Raw genomic sequence first — 27,113 nt, 5'->3', positions numbered from 1 at the left:
CCTATTTTATTTGGTGTGCAAATGAGTACAGATAAAAGGCCAATATTTTCGCTCTGAAGGACAACCGACACCATTTTTTTTGTTTCCTGACTGTGTCAACTAGTATCAAATAGTAGTCTTGGTGCAACACACGATTCACCATCGCCACCATAGAAGTCATTTTACAAATTATGGACTGTACAATGGCATCATGAATAAAATTACTCTATTTTTTCCCCAAAATTGTCCAATACTAGGTACAGGTAACATCTGACTTACCACCAGCTCGACTTACGACCACCCATACTTACGACCACGACCTCCAAATCCTATTTTTACAATTTTAATTCTACGCCTGGCACCGCAATGTCCTAGCAGGCCGGCAACGTGTACGACAATTTTGGCCAGCCAGCCACCATCTCACTCGCACAGCAATCGACTGTGTGATAACACAAGAACATTTTGAATGGATTTTAACTTCCGACCATTTTGACTTACGACCGTTTTGTCAGAACAGAACTCGGTCGTAAGTTGGATGTTACCTGTATACATAAGTCAACCGCAAACAAAATAAAATCTGCATTTTCTAATGTCGAAAATGCAGATTTCGTGCAACCTACCTTTTTGCTGAACTTGGGGAAAAAGAGCAGTTGTATAAGATATCACAATTACATTTATTAAATGAGTGAAAGTGTCAATCAAAAGGGCTTTTTTTTTGCAATTTCAGAACAGGGGCTTTGCTTGTCTTTTTTTACCATGTGTGAATTCTAAAGAACAAAAAAAATGATAATAAGATCCCTTAAAAAATTGCCTCGCCCTCACAAAAAGTAAAAACTTCACCAAAGCAAAGCAAAATGAGCTATGCACAATTATACATCAGGAAAAATGTGAACGATTACAAAGTCCTGGGCCTGACATCATTTCTAATTTCACTCTTCTAATTATATTTTTTTACACACAGATTCACGTTCACTGAACCGCACGGACAATGACCACAAATTGGATCACAAATGTCATACATGACATCGTCCAAAAGGCATCACAGTGCAATGATTCTTATATTACAGCGTCCAGACATCAATCGATGAGAAAAATACGTCAAGCCAGGCGTTATGGATACTGCACTTGATACGGTCGTTGTCTAGATGAGATGGCAACACCTGACGTTTAATAGTTTTCTTTGCTTGAATAGGAATGTCGATCAATAAAACAATTTAGCATCTCATTTTAAATTGTCATTACCACTGTTGGAAGTAATGAGGAGCGAGAGATTAGCCCTTGGAACAAAATGTGCTGCAACTAGTGTGACAAAAAAAAAATGAGATACAAGTCATTAAAGGACAACCGACGCCATTTTTTTTTGTTTCCTAACTGACATCAGAAAAACGTTTGACAACGTACCGCAAAATGCATTGTGTGTTGCTTTCTCGGTCAGGGGCGTTCCTTCAGTGACGTCACGTACAGACTCGTCACCAACTCAAAAACAAGACTTCCGGAATATTCAGCGCGAGTTTTAAAAGGTAAAATATAGCTATGTGCGGTGGAATCTTTGTAAAATACGCTCAGTAGAAGTCATTTTAAGTGATTTTACAAATTATGGACACAACTTATCCGGAGGCGTCGGTTGTCCTTTAAGCCTTACCGTAAATGACTGACAAAAAGGAAAAAGTCGTTTTAAAAATTGAAGCTGACATTGTGTCTGAAAGGAATTTCACATTGACAGTAATCCCTCGTTTTTCACTGTTAATGGGGACCAGGACCACCTGCGATAGACCAACATCCAAAGTAGAGTTACAGTAAAGTCTCGTTATATCGATATCGGATATATCGATAGTCCCGGTTATATCGATACTATTTCTATGCACGCATGGAGAAAATTACATGCAAACAGGGTCGGATATATCGATAGTCCCGGTTATATCGATATTTTTTCGGACTCCCTTGAATATCGATATAACGAGACTTTACTGTATATAATAATAACACAGATTATGTCACATTATTCGTTTTTTTTTTTTTTTTGTTATTTTGACTTCAAGATGGCGCCGCGAGAGTGGCTACCTTTACAGCATCTCCTGTATTTTGTTTTTCTACTTCTTCCTTTCCTTTCCTCTTACTTTCATCACTTTGCTGCTGTGAAATGTCAATTTCTCCACTGCGAGACTAACAAAGGCTAATCCAAAACCTCTTAGTCCAGGGGTGTCAAAGTCATTTTTTGCCACATTCTAGTTACCATTATGAATTTGGGGAAGCCATTCAAATGTTCTGTAGCCACAAAGGGACATAAGTCTTCTTGTGCCGGTCCCAAGCCCGGATAAATACAGAGGGTTGTGTCAGGAAGGGCATCCGACGTAAAAGCTGGGCCAAAACAAACATGCGTATCATACCTCTGAAGATGGAGGTTACTGATTCGCTGTGGCGACCGACCCCTTGAAGGGAAAAGAAGAAGATTCAAATGTTTAATTCCCTCCACGTATTACATATAGAGCGCACAACAAATTAATGAATAGCGCGTTTTCTAATTTGAAGTAAAAAATAATGATTTATTGTGGTTTACATGGGACAATTTGAAATTTTGGTTGGGACTTTAACAAGCATCATGGCACTTGACATGCTTGATTTGCGTTCACGGGCCGAATCAAATGATGTGGCGGGCCAGATTTGGCCCCCGGGTCTTGACTTTGACACCTGTGTCTTCGTCATTCTGCGTTTTTTTTTTTTTTTTATTCTGAATTTTTTTTTTCCCTGAAAAAAATATGCCATGCACTGAAACAGCAAAGTAGTGAGGGATCACTGTAAATACATGCAGATTTTATGATACCGCACACAATATTGTCACTTTGGGTGGTGAGAACACACTTAACTTACCAGCTAATAATAATAATAAAAATAATAATAATAATAAACTTGTTCACTTGTTACTGTTATTTTGTCATCTAATAACTGCATCTGATTCATTGCAAAAAAAAAAGTATTTCACCATCATAAGTAAATAAAATGCAGCACTTCATGCCGACGACGCGATCGTATCGGGAAGCGCGACGTGATGACAAAAAGCAACTGGTGTGACGTGATACCTTCAGATCACGGTGGTCTATTGGTGGTCTACTGGTTCCTGTTGCTGATCGGGCTCGTTACTCACTTTCAATGCCTCATTTAGAAACATCTCCAATGGCCGCCAGACCACGATGCAGATAAACAGGCTACAAAATCACCAAGTTAGCCATCAAGTCATTTTATGGTTGACATTGGCGTTCTGTCCGCACCAGTACAGTTTGTCCTCACCTCTCTTCCTCTTCCATTGGCACAGAAGAAGCATCCGGAAGGTCTTTTGGAAGGTCTTGTTGCACAGGGCGTAGCACATGGGGTTGACGGTGCTGTTGACGTAGCAAAGCCAGTAACCCAGATGCCAAAGTGACGTGGGGATGCAGGTGGCGCAAAACGTGGAGATCAGTACCATGATGTTATACGGAGTCCACGTGAGGATAAACGCCAGGAGAATGGCGCTGAGGGTCTGGGCCGCTTTCTTCTCCTTTACCAGGACCATTCGTTTCCTCTTGGTGATCTGGTTCTTGAGGCCCGCGTCCAGCGGTTTGGAGGTGGTTGAGGGGGAAGGCGAGGCGGTTTTCCGCTCTGTATCGGCAAGTCGAGGAGATGCCGACGCCGGACTGCCTCTTTGCCCTTTTGATCCGGGTGTGAACTTATAAGAAATGCACTTTTTACTACTCTCCTTGGAAGGGGTTGAAAAATACTGATCCTCGACGTACTCCGTCGCTTGGCCGTTTTTGTCATTCGGACCGTTATCTCTCAAAGACCCCTGCGGGGTTTCGACGGACACGTGACGCTCCTCCTCGTCGGATGAGGAGTAGCTATTAAAGGAAGCCATCTGGTCAGCTTTCACCCACACTTCATCTGACCTCAGGGTGGTTTTCGTCACGTTACTTTGGTTGGAGGAGGACCAGGAAGCTTGGTTTCTTTCTCTCCTCTCTCTGGTGAAACGGAAACAAGAGCGAATGGTGTTTTTGGGCCGTTTCGCTCCCTCTGAGACATGATCGCTGGTGAGCCCTTGTAGCTCCGCTAGATCTTTTGTCCGCTTTTGTGTCTCTTTGTAGATCCGACAGTAGAGGATCGTCATGACAGAAACCGGGATGTAAAAAGCGGCGATGGCGGTCCCGAAGGTGATCACTGGCTCTGTTAAAAACTGAATCTGGCATTGGTCCTCGGATTCCTTTTCTTCGCCGACTATGTACTTCCAGCATAGAATCGGCGGCGCCCAAAGGATAAACGACACTAGCCACGCAAGGCCGATCATGAAGGCGGCCCTCTTTGGAGTCCTTTTTGCTCTGTAAGTCAGCGGCCTCGTGATGGAGAAATATCTGTCAAAACTGATGACCAGCAAATTCATCACAGAAGCGTTGCTGGCTACGTAGTCCACCGCTAGCCAGAGATCACACGCGAGACTTCCCAAGGACCAGTAACCCATCAGTATGTACGTGGTGTATAAATTCATGGAGAGTACTCCTATAATGAGGTCGGCAAAAGCCAAACTCAGTAGGTAGTAGTTGTTAACCGTCTTCAGTTGGCTGTTAACTTTGAAGGACACCATTACCAAAACGTTACCAACAATCGTGATCAAGCTTACAATGGCAGAGACGGTTGCTATGGTGATCACCTCCCAAAGGCTATGAGGGGCAGCCTGGGTATGCGTGGTGTTGTCAAAAGTGCTGTTTGGAAGATTGACATCCATGATGGTGTGTTAATTGCCCCTCGTGATTGGAAAGTTAGCTGGAAGATCTTCTCGGCAGATTCATGGAGAATAAAAGTATCCTGTGAAATAGAAAAAAAATATCAGGAAACAAAGATAAGGCCATTGTTATGCACTATGGGGTCGTAAAGGACTGCCTCGTGACCAGGGATAATTTTAATGTATCTATTGTAAAATTACTAAATTACTAAATGATCATTGCATGTACATTACATGAAAAAGGGTCGTTTATTACCAGTCAGATGGGCATTTAATCAGATTATGGGTTCTGATAAAATTTCTGTATTGAAACTAACTAGCTAATGTAATGTTTACCAGTACTTTCGTGTCTATTTTATAAAGTATTGCCTATTGTTTACATTTTGTGCAGCTCCAATATTTGGATTTTTTTTCACGATTAAAAAAGGAACAGAAACGATTGAGACGTTGCATTGCGTGTTCGACGGGACACTATTCGATGTAACACCAAAACAAATTTTAGGTACGACGCGTAAAGCCGTCCGATGGTCAACGTGGACAATCATGGAAAGTGAACGTAACAGACGCAGACTGATAAAGTTTCTGTGTTGAAACTAAGTAGCTAATTGAATGCGTCAATTTTATAACGTATTGCCTATTGTTTAAAATATGTGCAACCCCCGATTTTTCAAAACACCCAATGAATCCGGGAACTATTGGCACGTTGCATTGCGTGTTTGGCAGGACACCATTCGATATAACACAAAAACAAATATTAGGTACGACGCGTAAAGCCGTCCGATGGTCAACGTGGGCTAATCATGGAAGTGAAACATACCAAAGGCAGAGGTTGGAAAAGAGGTGGCCGCGGCGGAAACGACGGCGATCGAAGCAGAGGAGGCCATCACCGCGGTCGGGCCAAAAAAGATCACCACCGTGGTCGTGGACGCGGAGACGATGCACACGCAACGGATTTGCGACACTGGGTAAAATGAATCCGCTTTCCCAAAGTTTCCTGCAAACCTAAAACATGCATAAAGATGGACTTTAGATTCTTAGATCGCTTTTCAAATTCTACAACTATTACCTGCTTGCTTTAGATTAAACGATGACATGCAAACTCTGCAGAACGATCGTGATCACATGGATCAGATGTGTAGTGTAGCGGTAGGGATGGATCTAAAACGGGCATGATATGACTATCGAGGAACCTTGATATACTTTTGCCGAGATCTTGAAACAAAATAAGTCTCTTTATATGCTGTGCACCTCAGCAGCACGGGATAAAAATTACACCAGCCCTTGTAATGCGGCGCGTGTGGTTTGATTAAGGCTAAATAATCAAACACTTGAATTATGTACACATTTGATCACTCAGCGCCTGGACCGCATCAGCCTTGTTTGCTGTGAAAATGACACTAGACTGCAAGAGGGTTCTTCACTTCCTCCGTTTGGTTTTGTCAGCTAATTCCCGCCTTGTTATAATAGCAGAAGCCAGAAAAGAAACAATAGGGGCCCAATGATTGCAATCAAAGAATCCTCCCTTGGGATTTATGACCCTGCTTGATTGCAATCATATAAAAATTCCCCCCGGGGGCATCTCTTACATGCTTGTGGTCCTCTATTATGATTCAGGCAAACATGAGCGCTGCTTTGTTGCTTGTTGATTTTGCGTCAAGAGGAAAACGGAACCAAGAGGTTTTCGATAGGTTTGACATCGATGCAATTATTGCTTGTTTGTCATGCGCGCAAATAATTTAAATGCAAACAAGATGTGCAAAAAACATGTTTTGCAAATTCGGTTGAGCAGTCTCAGCTATTGGGATTCTCCATTCACATTTTGCTATATAAGCCACCCACATTCCACCCATTCGTTTTACATGTCTGATGTTATACATTTTTTGAAACTCCTCATTTGCATCTTTTGTCAGAATCAAGTTGAGGATGACTCTCAAGAAGAGGGTCAAAGCACCGGTTTCTCCCGGAGGAAACTGAAGTCCAACTGGGACCGTTATGAGGAATCGGAGGAGCTGGAAACGACGACGGACAATCTACCCACTCAAAGAGGAACTGACTACCACATCCTTCTGGGGTCTGCTGGTAAGATGTGGTCTGTGTAAGAGTAATTTGCATCCCCTGTTCTTTTAGTGTACAGTGTCGAATGGGTGATATAATCAGATATCCCCCCCCCCCCAAAAAAAAAAAAAAAAAAATCATTTTTGTAGTCATCATATTGAAAAGTACCAATGAAAATGGCTAAATGGGTGACCTGGGAAATAATGTCAATTTTTTTCAGTGACCCCTTGGATAATGACTTTTGAACATAAAATAAAACTAAAAGATTAGAACATTGTGCAACTTTATTTTTATATTCATTTTTTTCTTCCCTTGAGGTAAACAGATGGAAATTTGCCCTTGTGTCAAATATTCCACTGAGTCTGACTGCACTTGTAATGCTAATTAGCAAACAGGAAATATTATGTTGTCTTCCGGGACCTTTTTAATTATCTTGTATGGATGCTGCTTTCAGATAGAAAAAAATATACAGGTAATATCCGACTTACGACTGGCTCAACTTACGACCACGACCCCATTTTAAAAATTTAAATTCTACGCCTAGCACCGCAACGTGCTAGCAGGCCGGTAACATGTACGACAATTTTGGCCAGCCAGCCAGCATCTCACTCTCGCACAGCAATCGACTGTGTGATGGCACCAGAGAGGGGAGGGGGTTGCGAGTCATTTAGCCTCCGAATCTCTATTCAACATTTTGAATGTATTTCAACTTACGAACATTCTGACTTACGACCGTTTGGTCGGAACGGAACTTGGTTGTAAGTCGGATGTTACCTATATATATTTTTTTTTCCATTACAGGCATAACGCATATTTCTTTCTTTTTGTACTAAATTTGTTTTATGAGCAATGTAAATGCATGACTATTGATGCACCTTTGCAACTTATTGCAACTTTTGGTTTTGTTATTATTATTAATAATAATAATACATTACATTTTAAGCGCCTTTCAAAGCTTTCAAGGACACTTTAGTCACAGACAAGCATAGGTACTATAATAAACAAAATACAATCACAAATAGAATGCAATAAATAAAATACAATTATAAATAGAAACAACAGAGAGAGAGAGCTACACAGAAAATGCCATTTTAAATAGGTGGGTTTTGAGATGGGACTTGATATTTACGATAAATAAGGTGATGACTTCTGACATTCTTTTATAGCGTACACGGCAAAGATGCACTCGGCTCAATATCCCTTGTATGTTTTTGTCTTGCCCACATTGCGAGATTAGTCGCGCTGTACAAGAGGCCGATGCGCTCGAGAGTATACTTAATTGTATGTGGGCGGCATTGTTTTTTGTTGTTGCCAGTTAAGCTAGCCCTGAAATCAAAATGTCATTTTGCATTTATGAACTGACGCACAACATTAGCCGTAAGGTTTCGCAAACGCAGTTGTAAAAATGTAGGCGTGATCGGCTTATTTTATTTTTTTCCCCCCCGCATTCGGCAGAATATCCAAGTCGTAAGGTCATTCCATTTTTCGCATGTTGTGTATTTCCGGCTGAAGCATGCTGGAAAGGATTTCAATTGAAATTTCTTCAGTGTGTCGTGTAGTAAGCCTCTCACTGGGATATTACTGGGAGTTAAATGTTGAAAAACTATTTCAGAGTCAAATTTAACCTTTGGAATCACTTTATATGCTGTAGTGTAGTACCTACACGTGGTCGATGCAGCCTAAAATGTTAAGGGGAGTTATGTAATCCACATTTATATAAGCCTATACGTACTGTGTTTTTTTTTTTTTTTTATAAAAAAGGAAACGGATGCCACATAAGGTGACCTTCCTTTTGAGAGTTTCAAGGGTGAGAAAATATTTTGTTGCTGCCCCATGATTTCACTTTTATTTTAACAGCAGGTTTTATGGTGATCGCATTGTCATCTCTTCTGCTTTATATCCACTTCAAGATTCACAAAGGGATCGTTTTCATTGCTTTTCCCTTAAAGGACAAGCGACGCCTCCGGACAAGTTGTGTCCATAATTTGTAAAATCGCTTCAAATGACTTCTACTGAGCGTATTTTACAAGTATTCCATGGTATATAGCGATATTTTACGTTTTAAGACTTGCGCTGAATATTCAGGAAGTCTTGTTTTTGAGTTGGTTTTTGAGCACGTGACGTCACTGAAGGAACGCCCCTGACCGAGAAAGCGACACACAATGCATTTTGGGTACTTTGTTTGGTTTGAAAACATCATGTTGATGGCGAAATTAGAAAGAAAACTGCAGAAATAACGCGATGGTGAATCGTTGTGTGTTGCACCAAGACTACTATTTGATACTAGTTGACACAAATTCACAGCAGACAAATCAGCTCATTTCCAACGAAGCTTTGGCGCCATCTTGTGCATTTTTTGGGCGCTACATTGGAGTCCAGATGCCTCAAAATGAGACGGAAGGACTTCTTTAATCGATTTCAAATATTTATGCTTTCCTCTTCAGAACTATTTGAATCATATTCATAACTGGATGAGTAACAAGAAAGCATCTTCTCCGAATCTGAAGCCATTGTTTTGATTCTCGAGCAAGGCAAAGACGTCGTGACGTGACGTCACGAACAAGGGGGCGGGACCTTCTGAAACTCGGCATCTCCAAGGTCATTTTGAAGTAGTTTTGGGACCCTTTAAGTCATTTTTATTGGTGATTTGCATTTGACTAAAATATCAGCCTGCGTGTTTTGGGTATTTTAGATGCTATAAAACGTTTTTCTGATGTCAGTTAGGAAACAAAAAAATGTTGTCGGTTGTCCTTTAAGCTGAAGGTATATTTTGTTTTTCTTCTACTTCTTTCTTTCCTTTCCTCTTCCTTTCATAACTTTGCTGCTGTGAAATGTAAATTTCTCCACTGCGAGACGAATAAAGGTACATGCAATCCAATCCAATTACAGGCGCGATATTACAGGTGCGATAATTCAGGCCATTATTTCTCCTTAAAATGCTTCAAGACCCCATCCGTGTCTTTTCAAATTAGTTTTATGTTGAAGGGTTGCCGTCACCCACAAAAAAACAAAAAAAAAAACAGAGGGGTCTTATGCTCTGCTGCCATTTGCGAAAATTAAAACGCATTATTCCGCGCGGCGATCCGGAGGAGTTAATTGCCGTGTTGTAACCCAGAATAATTTTTTTTAAACCTCCTCTGGTGTCTGGTTCGATCATTCCTGGGGGTTGATTTTGCTTGTTGCCATGGCGAATACACGCATGTTGCCATCCTCTTTTATTTGAGGCGTGTCATGGGGGATGTTTTATTGACTGTGCTAGTTATTTACATCTTAATGTGTGTTCATTCATCTCCGTACATTAGTACGTGGATCAATCCTACTCCCCCGCAGTCTCTAATGGACATCGATCAAGGGTCAATCATCATGAAAAAAAAAAGGAAATTGCATTGTCAAGTTGGCCGGTTCACCCAAGGAGATAGCGTTCCTAACAGATATAAATAGCGGCAATCATTGCCTTCATTTCAATGTTCCGATGTTGTTTGGGATACTTAATTAGAGGATGATGTCATGCCCAAGTGGAAAAAAAAAAAGAATTCCGGGCACTCGCTCGCTTTTCCCGATGGGAGTGAAGTCGATGGCGTGAGGCTAAAAATGGTGGTTTTGATCATAGACACTTGAGCTATCATCCTACTGAACAGACTGCACGTAGTCATCTTGAAATAACGTACTTTGTGTGTGCCATAGAAATATTTTTGTTCTTTTTTTTTTTGTGCATTTGGCAAAATTCATCGTGTATGGTGGATGTCAACACAAACCCGTTGAGGTTTTCCTTGCTATGAAAAAGTGCAACGATTTGTAAAGGTTTTCCATCATATAAAAAAAAGACTATTTAAAATAAATTAATTAAATCATTCACTGCCAGACGTTGAAATCCATTCAAAATGTTGAATAGAGACTCAGAGGCTAAATGACTCGCAACCCCCCCCCCCCCCCTGGTGCCATCACACAGTCAATTGCTGTGCGAGAGTGATAGCGCGTTGCGGTGCTAGGCGTAGATTTAAAATGTTTTAAATAGGGTCTGGAGGTCGTGGTCGTAAGTACGGGTGGTCGTGAGTCGAGATGGTCCTAAGTCGGATATTACCTCTATTGAGTTTTAGGACTACATAAACATTCAATGTAGCGTAAGAAACCTTAGACTTCCTTCTTTTGTCAGAAAAAAAGAGTTAATTCCTAAATTATATGGGTCTGAAGTTATATGAGCTTGAAATGAGTGCAGATGTCTCAAATACAATGCATTGATTTATATAGCACTTTAACAAAAGCTGAAGCTGGAACAAAGCGCTAACATGGAAAAAAGGGAAATGCTGCCCTCTTCTGGAAGGGAAAATCATTGCCAGAAGGCATGGCCAGCGCTTTATTGGCACCCAAATAAGAAAAACCAAAATCCGGACAAATTTTGAATTCCCAAATAAATTTGTGAATGGCAGTGAATGAGTTAATCAAAATAACCCATCAGCTGCATTAGTTTTGACCTTAGGGGGAGGGGTGCTGGAGCCTATCCCAGCCGTCTTCAGGCACCAGGCGGAGGGACACCCTGAACTGGTCGCAGGCCACATAGCTAAATAAACAAATTCATGCTCATAATCACACCCGGGGACAATTTAGAGTATCGAATCAACCTGCCATGCATGATTTTTGGAATGTTGGAGGAAACCGGAGGACCCGGAGAAAACCCACATGCAAACTCCACACAGGGAGGCCTGAGCGAGGCTTGAACTCGCGACCTTTGCACTGTGAAGCCGGGGTGCTAACCATTCAACTACCGAGCCGCCCTCATCATTTTTTTAAATATTTTGTATTTTATGTACAGTGAGACCTCAACTTACAAACACCTCAACTTACAAACTTTTTGTCTTACAAACGTCAAATTTATGAAAATTAAACCTTATAATAAGCACTATTTTCATAATACACACCCACCACGGCTGGCGGAGTGATCTTCGGCGGAAGCACACGACCGAACAGCACCAGAAGTTAAGTTATCGACAGTCCTTATGGAAGGTGACTCTCCTTCCATAAGCCATCAACGACCATCAAAAAGGTAAATAAAACTTTATTTGACAGAACAGTTTATTTCTTTAATTACAGTCGTCATGTAATGCGCCTCTCTTTCCAAACATTAATTCCCTTTGACCGTCGACCTCCAAGGCCATTCCATCAAGCCATAAATGACCATCACAAATGTAAATAAAGTGACTTTATGATACAATACGGTGTATTTCTTTCATTGCAATACAATAGCACATTTATTATACATAGAATAAGGTATGTTGTGTGTAGTTTTAAGGCTTATTTAGTTGAAAAGTATATTTTATGGAAACCCGGGAACGGATTATTCCCATTTTAATGGTTTCCTATGGGAAATTTGTTTTTAAGATACACACTTTTCGCCTTACGCACTCTGTCTGGGAACCAATTAAGTTCGTAAGTTGAGGTCTCACTGTATTTATTTTTATGCTTTAACGCCAGCTGCTCATTCAACTGTCAATAGGTTGAGTGTTTAAATCAAAAATACAATTTTACCAGATAGCGACATTTTTTTTTGTCATCTTATCCACTTAAAAGGAGAAATGAGACTCACCCCTCGTGGCGTTGTCGGCAGTCTTCCGGCATCAAACGGGCGCTTGGCCAATTCTTTGATACACTCGATTTTTCTCTTTCTTGACTCCTGTTTTGGCAGAGTTTTTTTTTTCGCCTATCAGCGCAGCACTTCAATTCCCTCCTGTGAACGTCGTCTTCACACCTTCCCTCGCCGGCTTTTTGGTCCCCTCCCCTTCTCCCTGTCGCTGACTTTGTTCTTCTCCGCAGCTCGTCTCTCCAACGAGGTGAAAAACACGGTCGTCAAATACCGGTTGGTCATCCCCACGTCGCGCATCCTCATCGGTTGCTAAGGAGCTTGAAATATCGTGCTGAATCGTCTCGGCCTATTTCTGGGACAAGATGAAACAGCTGTTTTCTGCGACCGGGGGCCACGTCGCTATTGTCGGAAGCTTTTTCTTGTCAAAAAAATGGCATTTCGCTGGCCTACAGAGACACCAAACAAATCAGAAGAATCTGGATTGATATCGATGTAGATCTCAAAGTCTTCTTTTCGTACGAAAAGACCCACCAGGGGGGACTTAGAAAATCCTTTCTGACTCACCCGGCAAAGTTTGAATCACTATGTCGGCCCTCATGGTTGCATGCAAGGGTTGGATGCTCCCATCCGTCCTCACCCAAATTGCTGATCCGAAACACACCCGTCTGATCGTTTCATCCTGTAACGGGGGACTGAGCAATATGGAATAGGATGGAGGGGAAAAAAAGGTGAGGAGGTGGTAGAGTAGCGGGAGTACAGTCAAGCATATGGGAGGGGGAGGAGTTTGAGGCGGAGTCAATGTGGATGTCTGGAAAAATGTGTTCCCGAAGCACCTGTTGCGCGTACTCTTGTGTGCAGGATTGATTAGTTTTGATTGATTCACCATGTGACCATTCAAGCCTCACTCTAGATCAGGGGTGTCAAAGTCATTTTTTGCCGCGGGTCACATGTAGTTATGGTTTCCTCTCGAGAGCCGTTTTGAATTTTGGGAAGCCATTAGAATGTTTACTCCCCTCCACATATTACATATAGAGCGGACAACAAATTAATGAATAACTAGTTTTCAAATCTGAAGTCAAGAATAATGACTGTTATTGTGGTTTACATCCAAAAATATGCCATTTTTGTGAGGATTTTAGCAAGCATTGTTGAATTTCACAAGTATGATTTGCTTTCATGGGCCGATAAATAATGATGTGGGCCGGATTTGGCCCCCGGGCCTTGACTTTGACACCTGTGCTCTAGATGATCAAATGCATCGTTTTGGGGGATGCTTAACTCTTTCATGCCCCAATCATTGGATTGGATTAGCTTTTATTAGCCTGGCATTGGAGAAATTGACATTTCACAGCAGGAACGTGATGAAAGAAAGAGGAAAGGAAAGGAAGAAGTAGAAAAACAAAATACAGGAGCTGCTGTAAAGGCAGCCATTCTCGCGGCGCCATCTTGAAGTCAAAACAAGATTATTAGCGTTACTTCCGGGTTGAGTGAACGCTAGCGTGTGTGGCTGCCGCTGCTCACCCGCAGAAAAACTTATCCTGTGACTGTAAAGTGTCCCGGAGAGTTTTGAAAGGCGCTTATAAATAGAATTTATTATTATTATTATTATTATTTAAAAAAACTAAATAAAAACACCCTATTCGATGTATGAAGCAGTTCGAGATGAAAGAGGCGAGGATCAAAGCTTCCTTTTCGCCACTGGATCAAGGACGTCATGGTGGAATGTGCACGTCTGCTACAAGCTAAATGTTAAACGCAAACACAAACCTGTAGCATCCATTGATAAAAAGAGATTGTCTCACATCACGTGCCCCACGTAAATCCGCTTCAATTCCAAGTCGCGGCAGTTCCACAATACGCATCGACGCTCCTTTCTTTTCATCACCGGCTCCTCAAGCCACGCATGCTTTGTCACGCCCATGTAGTGACCGCTGTATCTGAAAGGGTTAAAGAGGTTTGCAATTTACTGCAGTTATTGGCGAGCAATAGTGGAAAAAACGGCGTCGGAGCCGACTCTGTAATTTCCAAACGTCAATGATTTCAAATCAACGTGGCGTCAAAAGAAACATTGAGTCATTGGGTGTCAGGATTCTCTTACCTCAATTAAAGATAATTGCTTTGTGCCAAGCGCATCCCCCACATTGATGTGATGAATAACAGTCATGACGACTGCCAATAGAACCTTTCAATTGTTGTTTTTTTTTGTTCTCCTTTTTTTTTCCCCCTCTTGATGCTTTCCCATCGAACGTTACATTTGCTGGAGACTTTTGACATTCGGACCAATGATTCAAGCCTGATGTGGAACCAAAATGGCGTTAGTCGCTTTGGCAATTTGTCACACCAACATCAATGACGGCCATTTAAAAGCCCCCCCAAAAAAACAAGGTCGGCTTTCGTTGCTCACAGCGTTCAACAATTGCAGCGATGATACACGTAGGAGACCTTTGTCACAAATACAGTCACTCACAGATACCTAGCTAGATAGTGAATAGCTAGCTAGATAGCTAGCTAGCCAGCCAGCCAGATATAATAATCCATTTAATTTCTAAGTGCCTTTTAATTCATAAATAGCCAGCTAGCTAGACAGATAGCTAATAGATAGCAAATGGATAGCCAATAGATAGCCTACTAGGTAGCTAGCTAATACATAGCAAATCTATTGCCAGTCAGATAGCCAGCTAATCAATAGAACATTGAGAGCAAATAGATAGCTAGCTAACCAGCCAGATATAATAATCCATTTCATTTGTAAGCGCCTTTCAATTAATAAATAGCCAGCTACATAGATAGCTATCTATCTAGACAGATGGCTAATAGATAACAAATGGATAGCCAATATATAGCCCGCTAGGTAGCTAGCTAATAGATAGCAAACATATTGCCAGCCAGGTAGCCAGCGAATAAATAGAACATTGATTGCAAATAGATAGCTAGCTAACCAGCCAGATATAATAATCCATTTCATTTCTAAGCGCCTTTTAATTCATAAATAGCCAGCTAGCTAGACAGATAGCTAATAGATAGCAAATGGATAGCCAATATATAGCCCGCTAGGTAGCAAACATATTGCCAGCCAGGTAGCCAGCTAATAAATAGAACATTGATAGTAAATAGATAGCTAGCTTGATAGCTAGACAGATAGCTAATAGAAAGCAAATAGAGAGCAAATAGCTAGTAAATAATAATAATACATTTAATTTCTAAGCGCCTTTCAAAACACTCAAGGACACTTTACACTGGATTTTTTTTGTGTGGTTGAGCAGCGGCAGCCATTCTCGGCAGTTTCAGAGATTAGAGAATGAGAAGTTGTCATATTTAAAAGTTTCATGCAGTTGTATGCTTAGTCAACACTTGTGACTCAATACACAAGTGTAGCACGGTCAACCTGGGGGTCAATCAGGTCAACGGACACAGCGATTTAAACGGTGAGCTTCACAGGAGTCATTTACGACGTCATATCTCTGACAATGCCATTAATAAAATACAAAAATGAGTTTTTTTTTTCGCCTGAAAAAAATCCGCGATGCACTGATAAGTGAACCGCGAAGTAGCAAGGGATCACTGTACACCAGCAGCTGTTTTATACACGACCGTCACGCGAAGCTGACTGTTTTCAACCTTTGTCACCTTGAAAGCGCTTCTTTTCACACCTCATTTTTCCTCTCACCGCCAGAAAAAAAAAAAAAAAAAAACCTCCCATTGATTCTCCTTTCTTGACCCCAGCCCCAATCATTTTTTTTCTGTATTGCAAAGCAGTCAAGGACAACCACAGATGGTCCCTGAATGCCACGCATGAAAGCAACACGTCTGCAATATTCGGCACACCGGGCAGGCTGAGCGAGCGGCGACCGCTCCTCTTGTCAGTTCTCCAGCTGAGCCTCCATCTGTGTTTGTCAGACTGACCCGTGCTCCGTTATTTGTGACTCGGCCCTGACGGTGCACCTGCTGACTGTTTCGCATTAATGTGGCTTTGAGTTGAAGCCATCTTTTTTTTTTTTTAAATCTTGAAACATAGAAATGATTTTGTCTGCAATATTCCCGGCCACCTGTTTATTGCACATCAAATGACATCCTCCTGCTCGGATTGGAGAGATGAGCGCAATTATAACGAGAGCTTTGAAGAGCTCTTCATACCCGACGGCCGGTGCCTATTCTTGTTTCACAGTCCTTTCGGGTGATATGTTCCAGCGTGTCCATTCGCACACCATTTGCTACTCGTGTTAAAAAAAAAAAAATACATAAAAAAAAAAGACGGGAACAAGTTGAGGCTGACGGATGGACGTGCTACTGCAGCTCTCCCGACTTGTTGACAACGCAACCTCGGTGTTTAGATGCTCCCGAGAGCACTCTGTGCGTTTTTTTTGCTTTATTTATTTATATTCTAAGGGAAGCAACATGTTGGTAATGATTCTTGACTCTTTACACAACACCTTGGTTTGTTTGGAAATGAACAAATGACATCATCGGTTAAATCCGATTGTTCTGGAAAAGTGTTAAAGGACAACCGACACCATTTTTTTTTGGTTCCTAACTGACATCAGAAAAACGTTTTATAGCAGCTAAAATACACAGGATGATATTGTTAGTCAAATGCAAAACGCCAATAAAAATGAGTTAAAGTGTCCAAAAACTGCTTCAAAATGACCTCGGAATTGGCGAGGTTCGGAAGGTCCCGCCCCCTTGTTCGTGACATCACGCCAGAATACTCCGGACACAAAACAATGGCTTCAGAGAGTTTAGATTCAAAGAAGATGCCTTGCTGGAGAATCAAAACAATGGCTTCAGATTCGGAGAAGATGCTTTCTTGTTACTCATCCAGTTATGAATATGATTCAAATAGTTCTGAAGTGGAAAGCATAAATGTTTGCAATCAATTAAAGAAGTCCTTCCATCTCATTTTGAGGCGTCTGGACTCCAATGTAGCCCCCAGAAAATGCACAAGATGGCGCCCAAGCTCCGTTGGAAATGGGCTGATTCGTCTGCTGGGAATTTGTGTCAGCTCGTATCAAATAATAGTCTTGGTGCAACACACAACGATTCACCATCGCGTTATTTATGTGTTTTCCTTCTAATTTCGCCATCAACACGGATCAACACTAAGTTTTCAGACCAAACAAAGTACCCAAAATGCTTTGTGTGTCGCTTTCTCGATCAGCGGCGTTCCTTACGTGACGTCACGTCAGGCATCGTCATCAATTCAGCGCGAGTCTTAACACGTAAAATATAGCTATATGCGGTGGAATCTTTGTAAAAAAGTGATTTTACAAACGATGGACACAACTTGTCCAGAGGTGTCGGTTGTCCTTTAAATCAAAGTCTCTTTCCTTTTGTCATCCTCAGGGGATTGCTTCACTCAATTCCGCTTTGCTGAAGAAAAAGAATGGGAGAAAGAAGCGCTTTCTACCAGCCAGGTAAATCGATACCGTTGCTTTAAGAGCCGTTGATTCGTTAAAGTGGCCGAATACGCGATGCACATTTTGGAACACAATTACTGATTAAATTGTTTGTTTTTTTACAAGATGTCTACCATGTTTGTGGACCTCCCGGCCTTGGCCAAGAAAATTGAACAAGTGCCTCTTCATCAGAGGCTCAACCTGGAAGCTGAGCTCATTCAGGTAGGAAGTGTCATGGAATGCAAGATGTGTTTCTTTTTGAGAATCGTACACGTTTGTGACTCATTCACTGCTAGACGATAAGCAAAAAAATGTGTCCACTCCAGTGCCAGGGTGTTTGTCATTGTCACTCGAATTGCAGGATCCACATAATATTGAGTTTTAGGACTACATAAACATTCAATGGAGGTAGCATCAGAAACCTTAGACTCTCGTCTTTCATCAGAAAAAAAGTTAATTCCAAAATGATATGGGTTTGGAGTTATATGAGCTTAAAATTAGGGCAGCTGTACAAAATACAAAGCAATACATGCATTTGTTTATATTGTGCTTCAACAACAACTGACGCTGGAGCAAAGCGCTAACATCGCTGGCTCAGGTATTACTTTATTTTGTTTCGGTACGTTCGGCTTACATTAGCGAGCTGGCCATCTGTTAGATATCTGGCTGGCTATCTATTAGCTATCTCACCAGCTAGCTGGCTATCTATTGGATATCTATTAGCTGGCTATCTAACTATCTGTTAGCTATCTCTCTATCTATTAGCTAGCGATCTGGTTGGCTGGCTATCTATTGGCTAACTGGCTGGCTATCTATTAGCTATCTAATTGGCTGGCTATCTATTGTATATCAATTAGCTACCTAGCTTGCTATCTATTAGCTATCTAGCTGGCTATCGATGAGCTATCTATCCAGCTAGCTATCAATTAGCTAGCTAGCTATCTGGCTGGCTATCTATTAGCTGGCTGGCTATGTGTTGGCTAGCTGTCTGGCTAGCTGTCTAGCTAACTTGTCCTGTGACTGTGAAGTGACCTTAAGAGGTTTGAAGAGCGCTTGTAAATGAAATGTATTATTATTATTAGCTATCTCTTTGCTAGCTAGCTTTATATCCATTCGAGTTACTTCCAGGTTGAGTGAACGCTTGCGCTTGTGGCTGCCGCTGCTCACCCACAGAAAAACTTATCCTGTGACTGTAAAGTGACCTTGTTTTGAAAGGCGCTTATAAATGAAATGTATTATTATTATTATTATTATTATAACATGAAAAAAGGCAAATGCTGCCTCCTTGTGGAAGGGAAAAACATTGCCAGAGGTCTGCCCAGCGCTTTTTTGGCACTCCATCAAATTCGGGAATGGCGCTCTGTCATATTTTCAATTTTGACACTTATGTCATCTTGTTTTATATTCCAGCTTTCAACACCAGTCAACCTGCCCACAATGACTTTGACCCCCAAACCGCCACCCTCCGTACCACCAAAAGACCCCGCCAGCGCTATTAATCTTACCAAGACTTTAAGCCGCGCCACCAGCTCTGACTTTCAGACTCCCTCGAGGACCGTCGCGCTCTCGGCGGAGGACGTGGATGAAGAGTTGGACCAGCTGCTCACTTTAGAGAAACCGCTGTGTTCCATCTCAGGAGGCCAGTCTGTCAACATTGAGAGCCCTGATGTGATGAAAGGTTGCCACCGCGCATGATAATGACTTTAGGCTATTATGCAGATGTGCATTTCATTGCATTTGCTTTTATAGCGATAGAAAAAAAAAATGGTTGTTAATTAAATAACTACCTGAATGGCTTTAATAGATGTGAGAATCTCTACTCATGTTCAAAAAGCTAACGGCTAACAGCAGGGGTGTCAAAGTCATTTTTTGCCGCGGGCCACATTGTAGTTATGGTTTCCTCTCGAGGGCCGTTATGAATTTGGGGAATCCATTAGAATGTTTAAATCTCTTCAAATATTACATATAGAGCACACAGCAAATTAATGAATAACTCGTTTTCAAATCTGAAGTCAAGAATAATGACTTATTATGGTTGACAACCAAAAAAATGAAATTTTAGCAATCATCATGGAATTTAACAAGTTTGATTTGCTTTCGCGGGCCGAAAAAAATGATGTGGCGGGCCGGTTTTGGCCCGCGGGCCTTGACTTTGACACCTGTGGTCTACAGTATCAAAGGGTGATTACATGGAAAAGGCTGGAGGGGGTCTGGGGTCATAGTACATATTTACCTTTTTTTTGTGGTTGTTGTTTGTCTTTTAATGCTAGTTTGTTTAGCATCTTGTCCCACGTGTAAAACAAGTCATTCACTGATGTCTTCTTTCAAATCTCAGATTGTGATGCAGTGACTGAGAAGATGGAGGAGCCCAAAGAAAACCAGATTGCACCCCTTGAGCCCACTTCTTCTGTCAAGAAGGAAATGAGCGAGGACGACCTGGAAGAGTGGTTAGACAGCATGATCTCATGACGATCACAGAAATTTCGATTATGGAACAAACAAAAAAAATAGAACATATGGACATTTAGAAACCAAAACATACGATATCACCCCTCAAGATGTCGAATTTAATGAGCACATTGGTTGTACAGGGTGACCCAAAATGGTGCGTATCCATGAACATTTCAATTATGGCTTTGATTAAAAAGCTATTTATTTCCAATTACAAATTACACAAATTATTCAGTTTATGGAAGACCATTCACAGACAGTGTTTAAGGCAAAAAGTGTGTATCCTAAAACTTAATTTCCCATAGGAAACCATTAAAATGAGAATAATCCGTTCCCAGGTCCCCATAAAGCATAATTTTCTAAGCCTTAAAACTACACATAATATACCTTATTTTATGTATAATAAATGCCATATGGTATTATAATTAAAGAAATAAACTGTACTGTATAATAGTCATTTTATTTACCTTTATGATGGTCATTGACGGCTTGATGGAATAGAGTGGCCGGTTTCATCAGCATTTAACAATTCATGAGGAACGTAGCCTTCTTCTTTCACCATCTTGAGGAATGATCCCTTGTAGGTGCTTTCTCTGCGATAATTTTACCTTGTTCCTCATCAATTGTGTTCTGTTTAGCTGGGTTGATAGCTTTTTGCATCAAGTGTACAGATGCCTTGTGCGGGTTATTTGTGGAGCCTGATTGATGGGATATTTTAACCTCCATAAATGAAAATACAAATGAGCGTTTGTTCTCGTCCATCACTTTTGTCGACATACTATGATGCTTTGCTTGCGAAACAAGTAGCCACTTGCCTCGCCTTGTCGCAGCGCCTGAGCTCTGCCCCTGGTTGTCATGGTAACAGAGTTATAATATCATCCTTTAAGTCAATGAGTGTGCTTGCGGTGAGTCTCGTTGGGGGGGTCAGTTTTGTTTTGTTTTTACCTCAGATAATGTCAGTATTCAAACTTTTTTTTTTACCTCAAATAATATGTCATTATTCAAACCAAAAAAACAAGAATGTGGTTCTGATTGAGTCCGTTATGTTTGTTTGTTCCCGTCTCCTCATTCAAATAAATGAAAAACTACAACATGTGAGTGTGTGGGAGTGTGATGTTGCCATAAACCAATGACTGATTAGGGAAAAGGTCAATGCTAATTTCGCTTGCAACACTGCAGGATAATCGTCAAAACAATTTCCTTGGCGCCACCTGTTGTTGCAGCATGTGTGACATTTTCCCTGGAGTGTTGGAACATTTGTTTTTAATACCCGCGTTGACTGTGGAAATGGTCCAATTATTATTATTACGGCTTGGAGCCATCTCACGCTCCACTGCTTACATTTTTTTATGATCTACAGTTAGACCTTCGTTGTCATTAAACGATTGTCTTTATGGTGTTACAGCTGCACAACTTTTATTGTTGTGACTAATAAGAACATTATGAAGCGTCACTTTTTTAATATTCCAAAATGGATTCCGTTTTATTCAAATGATACATTCACATTATGATTCCGGTGGATTAGTTGAGTGTTTCAAAATGAGAAAATATGATACCGTGCTTCAAATTACAAGAGCGTGACTGCAGATTTGCTCACATACAGCTGGGATGCGAAAGATTTGAAAAAGGGAAGTCATTAATAATCACAGCTTTGAGAATCTCCACTAAATGACAATCAATCGTAGTGCATCTTTCAAGGAGGCTGATAACAAGGTAATGGCAAAAAATGTCAAAGCAAACCCACGCATTGTTTCCTCCTCCTGCAAAGCTACACTTATGCAACCTATCAAGTGGGCTGAAACAAGTGCAACCAACTAACTGAAGGGTCAGAAACACCAGTACCTTTCTTCATCTGGATGTTTTTTTTTTTTTGTTTCTTGCTTCATGTCCCATTTATAGATCACAGTGATCTGATTTAAATGTAAATCTTTTGTATTATAATTGTCACGTACCTGGCCTGTGAATTATGTCGCATCCTTGTTAATTAGGTACACCAGGAAGAACCTACAACCAGGAAGTGCAGTCAGTGTGTTTAAAATAGACACACTTCATACCTATGTGTATATTTTGAGGGCACTCACGGGTAGTTTGCAAGGTTGTAGTGTTACCCCAAAACCGTAAAGCGTCCAAATAGTTGTTTCCCGAAGCCACATATGAAACATTTGGTCTGAGAGAGGAGTCAAAAAGCAGAGGACATAATTAACCGCATCGTCGAACACATTGTGTGCATCGGGAACTTTCGAATGAACGAAAACACACCTACTTCCGGCAACAGGAAACACCTGTTTTCCGTCAACCAATCAGACGCGATCACATAAACACGTGAAAGCAATTAGATACGAAATATAATTTAGATAAACGTACTATAAAATTATGTCGTGTTCAAACATGAAATGATAATTAACAATTTAACAACAACAAAAATACAATAATAAATAACAAATGGGAGGGTGCTAATTAATTCATGGCCCACTCGGTTGCCCATACAGTCCAATCACTGTTGAAAATGAATAACTTGTTTACAATACGTCTGTGTAAGCTCTCAGTCGTACAGGAGTGGTCCATCGATGAGAAGGTTTCTTCAGCCGTCATCTGTGCAAAAGTGAAGGTTTCGGACGTTTCGCCTCCTATCCAAGAGGCTTCGTCAGCGAACTAAAGTCTGACTGTTCGTATCGGCCCTATTTATATATCCCTAATGTCCAGACCTGGTGGCGCCGGACACAGCTATGATAGGTCATAATATATATATACATATTTTCGGAAGATTATATACACCCCGATCATTTTCAAAAGTAATTAATAATTATTTAATGTCGTTTTATAGTTTCAGTCATTTTTTTGCTTCAAATTAAACCACAATGTACGCTTTTGTACTTGGCGTCGCTTAATTGTGGGCACAATGTAGTCCTCAACTGTTTCTTCAACAGTTTCACAAAATTGTAAAGCAATTCCAATGGATTACCTGCATGCACGCCTCTTACATAAACATACTTACTCGGAGGCCACAATGTCCCACTGTGGGGCTTTATTCGTATACCAACCATTAAAGAAAGCAATTTAAAAGGACGAAAAAACATCTCTGACTCAGCGATCGCAATCACTGATCTGCTTTAATAATGTTGATTAAAAAGTGTTCCGTCTCTCACCTGTTGGCTATAACGTCAAACAAAATGTGAGCAAACAAGGGTGGCACCTGAGAACTGACAATAAAGCAAGATTATTCTTTTTAATGCAGGTTCGTGACAATGCATTTTAAACGTTAAGGTGTATGTTTGGTTCCTTGTGAGCAGATTAACTCTCAAGTTGTGGTGTTAATGGCACTGAAAGGTCCAGATCAGCCGGCCCATTTGAGCACAGGAGTTTCAAGACCTCCTGGCCATTCTAACTTGGCAAAGCAAATGTTCAAACAAAGGATTCGCGGTTATAATGGAGTATTTATTTATTTATATGTATTTATGTAAGTGTGCTTGTATTTGTTTGTTTGTTTTACTAATTACTTCATTTATTTATTTATGTTTTATGTATTTATTTATGTTTGCTTGTATTTGTTTGACTAATTACTTCATTTATTTATATTGTATTTTATGTACCGTATTTTTCGGATTATAAATCGCAGTTATTTTCATAGTTTGGTCGGGGGTGCGATTTATAAATCGGAACGATTTATATGCTTTTTTTTTTAAAAATTACACGTTATTTTCACATTAAACCGCAAGAGCGCGCTCTAGGCCTTGTGCTGAAACATCTGTGAGCCGTCAGAATCTGTCGTCCCCGCGGTCGCGGTTTCTGGAGGGTCAGATTTTTCGGTAACACCCGTTATTTATAAACACAACTGAGAAGGGCTGAATAAAAATGGCACCGAAAAGATATATGTTATATTCTGCATCTTACACGCTGCAGATAGTGAAATATGCAGCCGAAAACGGCAATCGAGCAGCAGAAGGAAAGTTTGGAGTGAGCGAAAAACTCACTCTCATTTTGGGAAATGTAACTGTTACAAAACTAAACAACATCAAATAAATCCCATCGCATCTTACAAATGTAAGAAAATAATTACATTTAAAAATGATTACGTAGTTGCGCGTGTTTTATTTTTGGGGAAAATGAAGAAAACCTATTTGTTCAAAATTTACATAGACGGTATGTTTACGTGTGTTTACATAGGGCGAAATATACATACGTATATGTTGTGTGTACACACATTTGTCTATTTATACATGGGATAGAAGTCCAAATAGTAATAATAAAGAGAAAAAAATGTGAGAATAATGAGTCTTAAAGTTGAATTAGTGCTTAGTATAGCACACAGGTGTCAAAGTCAAGGCCCGCGGGCCAAATACGGCCCGCCACATCATTTTTTTTCGGCCCGCGAAAGCAAATCAAACTTGTTAAATTCCATGATGATTGCTAAAATTTCATTTTTTTGGTTGTCAACCACAATAAAAGTCATTATTCTTGACTTCAGATTTGAAAACGAGTTATTCATTAATTTGCTGTGTGCTCTATATGTAATATTTGAAGGGATTTAAACATTCTAATGGGTTCCCCAAATTCATAACGGCCCTCGAGAGGAAACCATAACTACAATGTGGCCCGCTGCAAAAAATGACTTTGACACCCCTGGTATAGCGGAAACACGAATAGACTCACGATAGCGGCTGCTTTTACGTTAGCGACCGAAAGGAGGGAAAACGTCATGCATTCAAATTGTGTTAACGAAACGCACAAAACACACGATGGCATATTCAGCTGTGGAAATAAAAATAAAAAGTTCCATCGAAGAGATCCCACGAAATAAAAAAAGCGCTGTAATACTTTGGGGTCCTTTTCATTACAACGTGTTACTTTGTGGTAAATTCACGGTAACTGTCTAATTCATGGACTTCACTCTATAACAAAGTTTTTACAACAAAAGGGTAATCGTGAAAAAGAACCGAATAGTGCGACGAAATATGTCAAATGGAACTGCGAATTAGGAGAAAATAAACATTAACAATTCCTAAGTTGTGTATCGCGAAATCCAATGGGAAATTATTTTTTGGGATAACCATTTTTCACCTTACACACTCTGTCTGGGAAGCAATTAAGTTCGTAAGCCAAGGTATCACAGTAAAATAAAATGTTTGTGACTTACCAATGACAGACTTATCCGGACCGCACCACGTCACTCTTATTGCTCACGAGGATGATGTAGAGAGGCAAGAGAAACTCAGATCAATTCATCTTATCCAGCCTAAAAGATCTTTTGAGCCGTTCTTAGTCTGGTCCCTCCACCTAGAACCTCTTCGCCAGGGGCATGAAAGCCCCAAGCAAATTAGCTCTTGGGATCATTGGGACACGCAAACCCCTCCACCACGGTAAGGTGACGGCTCACGGAGGGGAAAAAAAAGCAGCCACAAAGATAGAACTTCATGATGGCCAAGCATGAAGGCAACATTTTCCACATAGACACAACCAACAAAATAAACGCGTATAATAGCAGTGCGTGACTTTGTTAGCTTGTCAAATCCACTAGAAACGGTTCTAGCAAGCATTAGCCACATTTTTCTCTGTGCAAAAAAATAATATTTTTCAGATTGACATTAGCTGTGTGCACATATCGTGGCAAATATATATTTTTAAATAATAAATTCGCTTTTCAGATCCAAATCTATGGGTAGGTTGGTGACCACCCATAACGACTTGTGGTCACCAACAAGCTTAGCTTAACTTACCTTACCTAAACGTACCTTGACAGAGGCATCCATTGTGGGTTTTGTGACTGTGAAGTGTCATTGAGAGTTTTGAAAGGTGCTTAAATGAAATGTATTGTTATAAAGTGGGAAGGGTATTATTTCAGGGGGCAAGGTATGCGGAAGTATTTTATTTTGTTAAAATTAAATATATTAAGTTTGACAGGGAGCATGTGGAGGATGGGGGGGGATGTGGAGAAGGGTGGCGGTGGTGGGTGGGGTATCATGAGGGGGTTGTGGGAGATTTTTGAGGACTGTTGTTAAAAAAAAAAAATAATAAAAAAAGAAAAAAAAGTACAATGTTTGAGAGTTTTCACAAGATGCAAACAGCAATGACAACAACCCAGCAACAATACATTGACCAGTTGATTTACAAAAAAAGAAAACAAAATACAGACAAAAACAGAATACATATAAAAACAAACAAAAAAATAGTACTGTTGCATTGGTATGAATGAGAATACAATAAAATCAAAAAATTATAAAACAAAAAAAAATAAATCAACCAATCCAGGACGGACATTGTGATGTCAGCAGAAGTCATGATGCAAAGTCGTTGAGATGGTGGCTTTTTAAAACATGACCAAACGCAGCGCCAAAAAACATGGAACCAAAACGCATACGATCGTAGTCATAAAACGTGAAAAACCCACCATTAAAAGGTGCACCGTCAAAACGTTGCGCAAAACGGAGCAGCGGGATGTCAAATATTACCTTGCTCATTTTAAGAGCTATAAGTGTTCACTTCAGTAAACACCCCTGTTGAAAACCATGAAATGATTGCCCCTTTTGTATAGCAAAAAAAGGCAACAAAACGTTACAACACCCTTGTTGAAAACCATGAAATTATTGCCCTTTTTGTATAGCAAAAAAAGGCAAAACGTGACCCATAACAGAGCAGCGGGATGTCCAATATTACCTTGCTCATTTTAAGAGCCATAAGTGTTCACTTCAGTAAACACCCCTGTTGAAAACCATGAAACGATTGCCCCTTTTGTATCGCAAAAAAAGGCAACAAAACGTTGCGCAAAACGGAGCAGCGGGATGTCAAATATTACCTTGCTCATTTTAAGAGCCATAAGTGTTCACTTCAGTAAACACCCCTGTTGAAAACCATGAAATGATTGCCCCTTTTGTATAGCAAAAAAAGGCAACAAAACGTTACAACACCCTTGTTGAAA

General features: G+C 40.5%; 2 protein-coding genes across 4 annotated transcripts; one reads left to right on the top strand and one right to left on the bottom strand.

The window, feature by feature from the left end:
• Positions 1-39: 39 nt before the first annotated feature.
• chrm5b (cholinergic receptor, muscarinic 5b) lies at positions 40-5,669 on the bottom strand. Of its 3 annotated transcripts, none has more exons than XR_016118490.1 (4): positions 5,541-5,669; positions 3,265-4,806; positions 3,057-3,182; positions 40-2,408 (listed from the first exon to the last, which is right to left on the bottom strand). XR_016118490.1 is itself a non-coding variant. In XM_089022171.1 (4 exons), exons 2-4 carry the CDS (start codon positions 4,724-4,726, stop codon positions 3,074-3,076), a joined length of 1,491 nt encoding a protein of 496 aa, XP_088878297.1. In that variant the 5' UTR covers positions 4,727-4,806; positions 5,541-5,669; the 3' UTR covers positions 40-3,073. The 3 variants fall into 3 exon arrangements, 2 of the variants coding, with proteins under 2 accessions (XP_088878297.1, XP_088878295.1); XM_089022171.1 differs by having other exon boundaries at positions 40-3,182; positions 3,265-3,356; positions 3,437-4,806; XM_089022169.1 differs by having other exon boundaries at positions 40-4,806.
• Positions 5,237-21,295, top strand: aven (apoptosis and caspase activation inhibitor). The gene is made up of 6 exons (XM_089022176.1): positions 5,237-5,688; positions 6,634-6,802; positions 17,697-17,767; positions 17,876-17,971; positions 19,160-19,427; positions 20,085-21,295. The coding sequence occupies exons 1-6, from the start codon at positions 5,524-5,526 to the stop codon at positions 20,216-20,218; spliced, it is 903 nt and encodes a 300-aa protein (XP_088878302.1). The 5' UTR covers positions 5,237-5,523; the 3' UTR covers positions 20,219-21,295.
• The last annotated feature ends 5,818 nt before the right edge of the window (positions 21,296-27,113 follow it).

This window comes from Hippocampus bargibanti, linkage group LG19 (genome assembly GCF_051943395.1).
Source record: "Hippocampus bargibanti isolate YZ-2025 linkage group LG19, ASM5194339v1, whole genome shotgun sequence".
In the NCBI taxonomy this organism is placed as follows: Eukaryota; Metazoa; Chordata; class Actinopteri; order Syngnathiformes; family Syngnathidae; genus Hippocampus; species Hippocampus bargibanti.
This window is presented reverse-complemented; position numbering and strand designations above follow the sequence as displayed.

What these genes read in the sequence shown, in the direction of transcription:
- chrm5b (XM_089022169.1), bottom strand. Translation starts at nt 4,726, where the DNA reads ATGGATGTCAATCTTCCAAACAGCACTTTTGACAACACCACGCATACC.
- aven (XM_089022176.1), top strand. Translation starts at nt 5,524, where the DNA reads ATGGAAGTGAAACATACCAAAGGCAGAGGTTGGAAAAGAGGTGGCCGC. An exon ending in CATCCTTCTGGGGTCTGCTG is followed by an intron (nt 6,803 to 17,696) that starts GTAAGATGTGGT and finishes TGTCATCCTCAG; the next exon opens with GGGATTGCTTCACTCAATTC. An exon ending in TGGAAGCTGAGCTCATTCAG is followed by an intron (nt 17,972 to 19,159) that starts GTAGGAAGTGTC and finishes TTTATATTCCAG; the next exon opens with CTTTCAACACCAGTCAACCT.